At 41.5% G+C, this 12469-nt stretch overlaps 1 protein-coding gene across 1 annotated transcript in view; it reads right to left on the reverse strand.

Annotated features, from left to right (window-relative positions):
* LOC115179607 (inhibin beta B chain) overlaps positions 1 to 11351 on the reverse strand; it is an 11757-nt gene extending 406 nt beyond the window's left edge. Inside the window, exons 1-2 of the mRNA XM_029741231.1 lie at positions 10125 to 11351; positions 1 to 1962 (exon numbers count right to left, since the gene is read on the reverse strand). The exon at positions 1 to 1962 is cut by the window's left edge and continues 406 nt beyond it. Coding sequence (XP_029597091.1) covers positions 1187 to 1962; positions 10125 to 10539 — 1191 coding nt within the window. The 5' untranslated portion in view covers positions 10540 to 11351 and the 3' untranslated portion in view covers positions 1 to 1186. The remainder of the gene's footprint in view (positions 1963 to 10124) is intronic.
* Between the last annotated feature and the right edge of the window lie 1118 nt (positions 11352 to 12469).

The following is a 12469-nucleotide window of genomic DNA, read 5'->3' on the forward strand; positions in this document are numbered from 1 at the left end:
TTTTTTAACTAATCACGCAACTTTTCAGTGCAAATATTGTAACTGTCATTCACTTTGAAGAAGAAGTGAAAGATTACATTTCAAGTACTGGTAATAGTTAATAACTGTAACTAAAAGTTCAGTTTGTCTGGTGTCTGTGGGTCAATACTATACATTGCATAGCTCATGCGGCACTTACATTTAAAAGGATTGTGAGCAAGGGTTGGTGTACCACATTGTACTCTTTAAAGGCATTTCAATCTGCAAGTGCTATTTAATGTGTATTATTAAGTGCTATGCTGCACCAGGACTTTAACCAAGCAATAAGGTAACTCTTCGCTTTTGATTTGCTGACTGAAATGAGAGGGAAACTTGTTGTGCTACAGCTGTTGAAGAATTTAAACTCTTCCCGTTAAAAGTATGAACGAAAGAAGGAAGGATTCAGAAGGAAGTAACAGAAGGTCAGTGTTTTTTCCCTATTGTCACTGTTTCATATCACAGCCTAAACTCCCAGGTTTTGATGACAGCTTCAGCATTCGCATGGTGTGTTGGAATGTATTTTTATTTTCTGCTCACTCTTCTGACATGGAAGCCATTTTGATTTCCGGATGCTGGCCCGTAAAAGGAGAACGGTTTTATATAAAAATGGAATCTTGTGACACATCAACAAAATGTATTTCTTGTTAGAAGTGCTGAAGTTGTACAAGAGGTGGGTTGTCAGTGCTTTCACTATACGTTTTGCAGTTATACTTTCTTGAAAGAGGCATGGTTGGGAGTTGTCTATCAGCAAGTGCACCTCCTTCATAATCTCAGGCTCTTTCCCACCTTCGTCAGAGTATCGAAATAGAACTCTCCATTTTCAGAATAGAAATGGCAATCTTGGAAAATATATAATGCGATAAGTACCTGTTAGTTCCAATCTCTCTGATGATGACACCTACATGAATTGGGATTGAATCATATGTTCACATGTTGGCAAAAGAAAAAAGGCTTCGACCAGAGAACATTATTAACAAACATAAATATATATACAAGTGTTTGTTCAGGCATATGTGAGAATGAGTGTGTAGGATATGCGTAAATTAATGAAGTTGTGTGTGTCTTATGTCCATAAATATCACTTTGATTTCTATAATTCATTTTGGAATATCTTTTTCTTGTTTACAAATGTTCGTAAAAGTCCACTTGAAGCACGTGCAGTCTCAACTCAAGCGCATCCACACTCCTCCACGATCATATTGGGTACGTCTCTCTTGACGATGTTGTATTCATCGTCGAAGTAGAGCATTGACATGGTGCTGAGCTTGGTGGGGATGCAACAGGAGTTCATGGAGCCGGGGCTCATGCCTCTCATCCGATACTGATTGACCACTGCAGTGTGGAAGGACGACGCCGACCCTGGCACTCCCGCCATGTACGCTGGACAGTTGCCCTCGCAGTAGTTCCCAAAGTACCCCGACGGTGCGATGATCCAGTCGTTCCAGCCGATGAGGCGGAAGTCTATGTAGAACTGCTGTCTGCAGCACAGACTACTGCTCCCGTCACACTCCAGCCCCCTCTTCCTGATGCGGTGCTTGTTGTCTGCTTGCCGGGCCTGTACGACTAGAAACGGCCTGTGGGATTCGTCGTTCTGGTTCACGAGGATCGGTAAGACCGTCAGGTCCTCGCAGCCTTCACAGCGCACGTCTAGGTTCTGCCGCCGGCCGCCCTTCTCGAACACCATCTGGATAGCGTTGGTCAGGGGGAAGGTGTGCCAGCCGCTCCTCTTCAGCTCGACACGCTTTTCCACCAGGTTCCACTTGCTGCCCAGGCCAGGCTCCTGGTAGTACACCTTGACTGTGACCTTCCTCCGCTGGCCCTTGTCCAGGGTGTTAGGAAGCAGCCTTAAGTACAGCCAGAGGGTGGCCTGGGTCACATACAGGTGCTGGTTTCCCTCGTTAGAGATCAGGAAGAACAGGCTGGATTTGGATGATACCAGCTCATCTGGGAAAGACAGGAACAGAACAGGAAAAGTCAGTTAAAAGTCCGTTTAAACCTATAAAGGTTAGTATGGCAATGCTAAAAGAGGAGACAAACACACAGATTCATTGGCCATATGGTGTAAACGAACATCTTTCAAAAACCTTACTGCTATTGGACAAAGCGTCAAGAAGATACTACCACACTGGGTGGTTCCAAGCTTGGATTGTTGGATGAATAGCTGGACAAGAACTGGGCATATTGGGAACAGTTCAACAGTTTGGGATTAAATTGAGATAGACGGTTACTATGGCCTCCCTGGTTATAGCCTGTCTTAATGTCATCTTTATCTGGCCTGGGATGTAAACAGAGTTTGGACTGGTACTAATTACACTGGGTGTACACCCAGTGTACACCCATCCACTAATTTGGTGGATGGGTGTACACTGGGAGACAGCTCTAACAGAGACAGTCAGCCTCTTCTTGGTCCAGGGCCCGTATTCAGAAAGCGTCTCAGGGTGCTGATCCAGGATCAGTTTTGTATTTTAGATCATCATGAATAAGAGGGGGGACCTGTTCCTAGATCAGCACTCCTACTCTGAGACGCTTTATGAATACAGGCCCTGGTCTTGTCACATAGGCCTACATGAGGACTGCAACGACAGTGCAGCATCAGCAGGTCTGGAATCAGTTCCAGCTGGCCCTTGCCTATAGGGAGCCTTGACAGTGACAATGACAGTACAGATCTGGGATCAGGCCCACTTGAAGTTGCCCCTGGCCCTGAGTCAGGCTGGGTATGGGGAAGAGGGCTTATCAGAGCCAAGTACAAAGGCTCAATGGCTTTGCTGTGAATACTGCAGAAAAACGAGAGCTTACTGAGCCTAACTGCTTACACAATGCACAGTAATGTGATGTAAAGGAAGCAAACGCATGGTAAAGCCAGGCACATTGAGTGAAGAGGAGCACAGCTTCACTGTGGATTTATGATGAAGGAAAAAAGGAATTTACATGAAACTAGCTGGCCTTCCCAACAACCCAACTATCACCACATAAACTTTTTACTGGCTGTACAGTGTGTGCCAATGTTTAGTCGTTTTTGGCTTGTGCCATATTGTTTACATGTGTGGGTAGGTTCAGGTTCGGGTTAGGGTAGGGTTCAGGGTCCAAAATCAAATTAAAATCTAACTTGCACTTGTCACATGACATGACCAAAACAACTCCTACTCATCCACACTCTTCAGTAGCTAAGGCAGTCATTGAAATAGATGGTTTCACCGCAGTCCTCCAGTGACAGTGAAAACTTCTAACCTGAGAGACCATCAGCAGCACTTTACATGGATGCTCTGTGACTGACTGAGCAACATGCAGCTGTCAGGGGGAGGAAAGTGGGAAAACGCACACATGTCAAGGGTCACCTCTCCAGCCTGAACACTGAGCTGTGCTGCCTGCCTATCTGCCTGCCTGCCTGTTTGCTTGCCGCCCAAAGTGAGGGGACCCGACCTGGACGGGCCTGGGCCCCATCATCAGGCATCAGCTATAATGGAGGCTGCCCTGGCCTGCCCAGCCAGTCTCCATCTGCACTGCCTCACACATCACAAGACAGGTAATCTCCTTGTTATTACTAAACTCAAAGACTTAGTCAACAGACAGCTATAGACCACACTCTGACTGTACTAGCACCAGGCCATGGGTGGCAGCACAGCTGTCAAGACGTGACCAACAATAAGCAAAAAGCTAAAACCTAGTGTCTCCTGATTGAAATGGATGTTCTATTTATCTTCTGTTTACCAATGGATGACTTTGATATATTACTGTATCGGTTATTTCTTCTTTCAACAGGGGAGGGGGGCTTTGTGAAACAAACCTAAGGGGTCCATTTTTCACTCTGTGAGTAAAGAGGGACATTTTCTCAGATGGAACAGGATACTCAAGAACAGAATACTCCCCAAAAAGACACATCCAATCAGAAAGTGGTTTGTCAGGTGATCTTATGAAAGCGCCAATGCAGTATACAGCATTCTTTCTTTATTCTTCTCAGGGACAGAAACAGAGTTGCAGAGAAAGCGTCTTTAGATGCTATCACTGTAGCTGACATTGTGGCATCTTTGTCAGGCAACTGCTGTAGTAACCGTACGCAACAACGGCAAATACAAGGTCTAACATACAAGCATGATGAAGTCAATGAGTACTGTGCAGGGAGGAACCAAGTGCCACTCTAGGACTATATAAGGGAGATGGTCCCTCACACCATGCATTCTAATACGGAACAGTCAGTGGCAGTGAGTTCACCATTCCAGTTCACTTTACATTCAGCATGCATGGTCCTGGCACAAAGCGCTGACCTTATGTAGATGTACAGCCAATCTAAAGCAGCCCTGATTTCAGGTCAGCTTGTCAGGGTTATTCGGCTGTCCCCATAGGAGAACCCTTTTTTGGCTCCAGGTAGAAGAACCCTTTTGGGTTCCATATAGAACCCTCTGTGAAAAGAGTTTGACAAGGAACCCAAAAGGATTCTACCTGGAACCAAAAGGGTTCCACCTGGAAGCAAAAAGGGTTCTCCTATGAGGACAGTCAAATAACCCTTTTAGGTTCTAGATAGCACAATTATTTCTAAGTGTATTTGAGAAGCACCAAACAGGGTTGGTTTTGATCAGCTAACCAAATCACTGACACTAATTGTGTTGGAGAGATGCGCAGACGGTTAGAGAAAATCTGGGGTGACTTAAACTGCTATAAGAATAAGAGGCAATAAGAGTTTTGATTTGAATACACGTGGACCCAAGCAGGTGGCATCATTGATCATGTCCAGTCCCCCTTCAGCATCTCTAAGCAAATTGTTCTGTGAGCTCTTCTCAGTGCCACGACCAGCTGGCATCAGCTACCACCCTGGGTAATACTGCCAACTGGCAAGGAGGGCAAAGAGGCACAAGGAAGGCAACCCAACTGAATCTACACAAATATACAGTAGAAAGTTACAGAGCTTTTGTGAATAATGTGAAAATATTATGGGGCTTTTCAAATCTTTTTGGGATTGTCCATATCATTCCTTTGAATGTGAATGTGATATTATACCTACCCTTAATCTATTCTATGCAAACCGTGGATTTGATGTGTTGTTTTGAAGATGAGTGCTATGAGGCTGTTATAGGGACATTATTTATGAGTCTCTGGGGTGTGAACCTAAGCCTGAGGACACACTTTGTCTATGCTCACACTCTAACAAATGCTTGGTTGTTTGGTTGACCTAACTGCTGGGTTATTGACGCTGGGTTATTGACGCTGGGTTATTGAGATATCACCCAGAGGATCAGAAGACTGGAGGCATCGTTTAGTAAGGGGCCTGGCATTCAGAGAGTTATTTTTAGCCACCTGAGTAAGTGTCATTCATCTGTTCTGTTGAATAGCTACCACATGCTATGGTTAAACGTGGACTTCTTTGTAGCTTTAATGATGCGTATAGAAGTGTACAGTATATAAGCGTCATTCCCTAATAAAAGCATCATTCCCTAAGTTCCCTAAAAGCCTCTGTAAATCCCATTGTTGGGATACAATAAGGTGGTATACCTTATTATAATATGTCATGAATAAAAGCATTCTTTGCAGTATGATGAACATGATGAAAAGGAATGACATATCTGATGTTAGATAAGGTCTCTGACACTAACAGTTGTCCTCTCAGATGAAGCTTCTTACTGTGACCAATGCCTGCAGCATGACCCAGGTTATCACTCAGCCGACTGGAGAGCATACCAGTAGTGTTGGATCTGTGACATCCACTTGTATTGATCATCTCTTCACTAACGCTGCAGAGCTTTGCTCCAGAGCAATGTCAGTTCCCGTTGGCTGTAGTGACCATAACATTGTGGCAATAACAGGGAAAGCCAAATTACCAAAGGCAGAGCCTAAAGTTATTTATAAGAGATCATACAAAATGTTTTCTGAGGACTTTTTTGTTGTTGAAGAAGTAAAAAATGGATGTTGGTCTGATGTGTATAAAGAGGAGAATCCAGATGCAGCACTTGGAGTATTTGTAAAATGATTCTTGCCAATTGTTGACAAACATGCACCTGTTAAGAAACTAAGTGTGAGAACTGTTAGAGCCCCCTGGATCAATGATGAATTGAAGAATGTTATGGCAAACAAGTCAGGCTGCTCATCTGATTGGTTGACATACTGTAAATTGAGACATTTTGCGGCCAAACTTAACATTGAAGTTGATGGGTCATAATGAAATCTTTTGATATAGGCAATGATTTCAATGGTTTTTTCAACCTGTAAAGTAGACAAACTGAAAAGTGAAATGACAACATTGAACAGTGAACCACCATATTTGGGCATTGAAGATCTAATATTGAAAGAGAAGGATTGCAATGTTAAAGTTGGTCAAGTTTGAGTGGAAGAGGTTGAAAAGCGGTTGTTATCCGTCAATAATGATAAGGCACCAGGTACCGACAACCTAGATGGGGAAACTACTGAGAATTGTAGCAGACTGTATTGCCACCCCTATTTGCCATGTCTTTAACCCAAGCCTAAAGGAGTGCGTCCACAGGCATGGCAGGAAGCTAAAGTAATTCCACTACCTAAAAATAGTAAAGCACCATTTGCTGCCTGTTCTTAGTAAACTAATGGAGAGAATTGTGTTTGAACAAATACAATGCAATTTTTTTAAAGAACAAGTTAACTACTGACTTTCAAAATACATATAGGGAAGGGCACTCAACTTGTGCTGGACTGACTCAGATGACTGATGATTGAATAAAATAAATGGATAATAATATGATAGTTGGAGATGTATTATTAGATTTCAGTGTAGCCGTTGACGCTATTGATCATAATTTGTTATGAAAAAACTCACTTGTTATGGCTTTACATAACCTGCCATTACGTGGTTGGAGAGTTACTTATTCAATAGGACAGAGAGTATTTTTCAATGGAAGCTTCTCTAACATTAGATATGTACAGTGTGGTGTCCCTCAGGGCAGTTGCCTTGGGCTGTTAATCTTCTCTATTTTTACAAATGATTTGCTACTTGTCTTACAAGAAGCTAAAATCACTATGTATGCTGATGATTGCACACTCTACGCATCAGCACCTACAGCCAGTGAGCTCACTGAGACTCTTAGCAATGAGTTACAGTCAGTGCTAGAATCGGTAATAAACAACAGACTGGTCTTAAATACATCTAAAACCAAAAGCATTTTATTTGGTTGAAAGTATTCTCTTAGACCTAAACCTCAACTGGAGTTGTGCATAAAGGGTGTGACCATTCAACAAGTTGAAGAAGCTGAACTCTTAGCAGCAACATTGGACGATCAGTTATCATGGTCAAGTCATATTGACAAAGTTGTTGTGAAGATGGAGTGAGGTATGTCTGTTATAAAAAAATATGTTCCTCATTTTCGAAACAAAGATCAACTGTACTAGTTGTTCAGGCTTTGATCTTGTCCCATCTTGATTACTGTCTGGTAATATGGTCAGTTGCAGCAAAGAAAGACCTAGAAAAGCTGCAGCTGGCTCAAAACAAAGCAGAACGCCTTGCCCTTAACTGCACACACAGAGCTAACATCAACAACATGGTTGGGGGTTGAGGAGAAATTCATTACTTCTCTCGTAGTCTTTTTAAGAAACATTTGTGTTTTGAAAATGCCTAACCACTTGTATAATCTATTTGTATACACTTCAAACAGACATACCGCACCAGACACGCAACTATGGGGCTCTTCACTGTACCCAAACCAAAACCAGATTGGATGTGTAGCTCAGGTATGTATAGAGCCATGTCATCATGGAATGCTCTTCCACCAGAGGATACTCAGGCAAAAGAAAGTCTAGTTTTAAAAACAGATTTAAAAAACATATTGTGTCACAACGCCTCTCCTATTTCTAAATATCTAATTTAACTGTACTGCATATAACAATATTGATATGTACAGTTGAAGTCAGAAGTTTACATACACTTAGGTTGGAGTCATTAAAACTCGTTTTTCAACCACTCCACAAATTTCTTGTTAACAAACTACAGTTTTGGCAAGTCGGTTAGGACATCTACTTTGTGCATGACATAAGTCATTTTTCCAACAATTGTTTACAGATGGATTATTTCACTTATAATTCACTGTATCACAATTCCAGTGGGTTAGAAGTTTACATACACTAAGTTGACTGTGCCTTTAAACAGCTTGGAAAATTCCAGAAAATGATGTCATGGATTTAGAAACTTCTGATAGGCTAATTGACATAATTTGAGTCAATTGGAGGTGTACCTGTGGATGTATTTCAAGGCCTATCTTCAAACTCAGTGCCTCTTTGCTTGACATCATGGGAAAATCAAAAGCAATCAGCCAAGACCTCAGAAAAAAAAATGTAGACCTCCACAAGTCTGGTTTCCAAACGCCTGAAGGAACCACGTTCATCTGTACAAACAATAGTATGCAAGTATAAACACCATGGGACCATGCAGCCGTCATGCCGCTCAGGAAGGAGACGCGTTCTGTCTCCTGGAGATGAACGTACTTTGGTGCGAAAAGTGCAAATCAATCCCAGAACAACAGCAAAGTGAGGAAGGAAAATTATGTGGAAATATTGAAGCAACATCTCAAGACATCAGTCAGGAAGTTAAACCTTGCTCGCAAATGGATCTTCCAAATGGACAATGACCCCAAGCATACTTCCAAAGTTGTGGTAAAATGGCTTAAGGACAACAAAGTCAAGGTATTGGAGTGGCCATCACAAAGCCCTGACCTCAATCCTATATAAAATGTGTGGGCAGAACTGAAAAAGCGTGTGCGAGCAAGGAGGCCTACAAACCTGACTCAGTTACACCAGCTCTGTCAGGAGGAATGGGCCAAAATTCACCCAACCTATTGTGGGAAACTTGTGGAAGGCTACATGAAATGTTTGACCCAAGTTAAACAATTTAAAGGCAATGCTACCAAATACTAATTGAGTGTATGTGAACGTCTGACCCACTGGGAATGTGATGAAAGAAATAAAAGCTGAAATAAATCCTTCTCTCTACTATTATTCTGGCATTTCACATTTTTAAAATAAAGTGGTGAATCTAACTGACCTAAGACAGGGCATTTTTACTAGGATTAAATGTCAGGAATTGTGAAAAACTGAGTTTAAATGTTTTTGGCTAAGGTGTATGTAAACTTCCGACTTCAACTGTATATGTGAATAGTGTGTAAATATTGTTTTGTTGAATCTTGGTTTCTTTCCTATATATAAAACTATTTTTGTTTTGAATTTATTGTAATATTTTATGTTGTTCTTGTCTATTACTGTTCAGTACTTTGTCATGTATTTGTAGGTTTCTATGTGGACCACGGGAGGTTGGTGGCGCCATAATTGGGGAGGATGGGCTCAAATACAACAAATACATGGTTTCCAAAAAATGTCAACTGTTCATTTGACTAAACCTGGATCCCTTTTAGCCATGACCATAGCCAATGGGGATCCTAATAAACTAAACTCATGGGTGGCCAATAAGATATAGCTGAAAGCCATGCCCCTAATAAGACACGCCTCCTGAAAATAACCTAAGGATTACATTAAAAAAGGCCCAGCTGCTAGGTACACCCAGCATGGGAGTAACAAATACCCAACTGATGGTTAAATTAACCCATGTTTGGGTAATCCCAACAAACCAACATGTTGGGCTATTCACCCAACCCAACTGGCTGGGTCAAAATAACCCAACGTGTTCTGTCCACTAGTTAACCAGCGCTGGGTTACCAAATAACCCAAAGTGTTTGCAGAACAGCTTGGGGAAAATAATAATTTAAAACATCTATAAATGATAAACACAAGCAACATTTGGTTTTGTTTCGTTTTATATTTCAAGCTATTTGACTGAATTTTCCTGTATGCATGGAACCCGCATCAGTTGATTTCTGGTTTCATGCTCCCTACCCTTAAATACAAATACACAACATTTAGAAAGTAGGCTACTGCTGTGCCTACTGTAAAGAATTTGTGAATGTATTGTTTTCAAATCACAGACCCTTTCTGCTCTTAGCGGGGCCAGGGATGATGCGCGACATCACCTTGATCAACTGTGTGGTCCAAACTTTACGCACCAGACCAAGCTTGGTCTTTGCGTAAAAGTGGTTTTATTTGTTGTTTTTTTCCCTAATACAATAGAGTAAACGGTAGCTTGCCTATAATATACAATAATTACACACCTGTCTCTGCGAAACTGATTATCTCCGAGCTTTCCTCCAGCACGTCATTGGCATTGCTGGTCGCGTGTCCATCCAGATTCGGGATTTCTACTCTCCCATCCTCGCGGACTTTACCGGCGTGGAGTTTCCGAAGCGCAGTCACCATCGCCGCCTTCGGGATAGGATGGGTGATGTTGGGTCTTACCCGCATCTGTAACCTGCTCAATATATGCCTTTTCACCGCCTCCAGAAAGTCAATGTCCACCCGTCCCGATTCCTCGGGCTGACCGATGCCACACGAAGTGCAAGTTTCCTGAGCTACGGTTTGCGTCTCCGTTCCCGGCAAAGGGTTCAAGGATCCAGGAGCCGCTTCTTTGCAGCGGACAGTCAGCACGCAAGCCACAAATAATGCCACTTTGATTATACAGTTAATCATTTTCTTTATGAAGAAAAAAAGTCGTGGTATTTCAAGTGCAATATGCCTATAATTCGTTTTCTACTATAAACAGGTATGCAAAATATTGCTGTCAAATGTAGGCTATTCACTTGGCGTTTTTAAGAAAATACGATTTCGAATGAAAAGAAAGATAAAGTTGTAGAATCCCGTCAGTCCGTATACATTTGCAAGGAGTCCATGCAATAATAAATATTTCACTCAATTCAGACGCATTGTGATGGAATTAAATATTCCTTTCACCGTAACTTGAAATATTCCCCTTATTTCGTGTCTGTGTTCATTCCCGATGTCTGTCACTCAGTTGACTTCACTTCAGGGGCACATTGGGAGTCAAGTCCGTTCTGCTTGTCTCAATGACTTTGCTTCACCCTTTCAAGGTAACACAATTTAAAAACCAGTAGGCTACCATTATCCGTCAATTGAGTTTCAGTTCAATTCCTGACGTATCGTGCCATGGTTTAATTGAACTGCAATCCGCAATAACCATAATTTAGAAACGATTAGAAGAGGACAAACTAAACGAATAGAAAATCACCCATTGGTTGATAAACTCAAGTCAGGATATTCCATAGATGGAAAAAGCTGAAGGGTCGGTCAAATAATAACTTATCGCATTTTGTAGCATCCAGTTTGTCATTTGCTTTGGACGTATTCCTTCAGTTTTTGTTCCTGTGTATCCTTATTAAAATGCATCTTAATTGGATTTGAATTCCCGATAGGAAATTGCCCTGATATACTTGAGCATAAAGAGGTCTGATGATCGGACGAACCTTTCTCTTGCTAGGTCGATTTAGGAGCCCTCCATCGACTGAAAGTTTTTATACAAGGAGTTGAAACCACGTGGGACGTCCCACCAACTAGACAGACTCCTAGTATTTGGTAGGAGATTATGCATAGGCTTAAGGTAAACTATCCTCCTTAGATCTCCTATCCTGTCCAGAGAAAATGCTTATGGCCTATGGAAAACGAATTAGGAGAGATAAAAAATGACTTACGAATTCGAGTAACCAATTGTTTACCAGACTGCCTGATGACTTGTGCATAATGCATTGATTTGCGCACAATATATATAATACTTAGCATAGGCTATCTTTACAGTGGAAACGATCTACTTTAGAAATAAGAACGAGGATTACATCAATAAACTTCCATTATATAATTAATGAACATTTAATATGTTCCTTATAAAGCCTGTCGGTCTAATAGTCTTGACAAGGCCATATTTTAACATAAAACATTTCCATCAACACATGCTTTCCAAATTCACTTTTTTGGGGGGGCTTTTTCATGAATTAAACAAACAGAAAACGTGTCCCCTATAGATGCTCCTAATTAAAAAATGTCAAATGAATGGCACCGACAGATTTTTGACAGGCCTTTCTTGTTGTGGCTCAAGCATGACAGCATGGCGACCATAAGCATCTCCTAAACAATGCTGGTTGTATTGGAAACAACACCAAGGTAATCAAGATTTAAGCGCCAAAGGTGACACTACCAAAGGCACCACTTTTTTATTATTTGAAGTGACACAAAAACATTGACCAATTCAAGTCAGAGATCTGTTTTGTCGTCACTCAAATATGAGTGAATTATATGCCTAATACATATATCACATAATACATGTGACCTAACATTGGCAGCACAGCAATTTGTAAATGCCCAACATATTTTAACCTCATTTTTTTAGGTGCGCTCTCCCAATACTATAACAAGCAGATCAAGCTGAAAGTTGTTAAATGCTGCCACCCTTCCTCTAAATATTGCAACTACACATTGCATGAACCGCACACGTTTTTTTTGCAATCTGCAGCCAGGCAATACACCGATAGGCCTGAGCCATATAGCTTATATCGGCATATCTATCTAACAGTTTAAAAATAAAACATTAATTTACAGCATAAATCATGAA

The sequence above is a fragment of the Salmo trutta genome, chromosome 39, assembly GCF_901001165.1.
Source record: "Salmo trutta chromosome 39, fSalTru1.1, whole genome shotgun sequence".
Taxonomy (NCBI): domain Eukaryota; kingdom Metazoa; phylum Chordata; class Actinopteri; order Salmoniformes; family Salmonidae; genus Salmo; species Salmo trutta.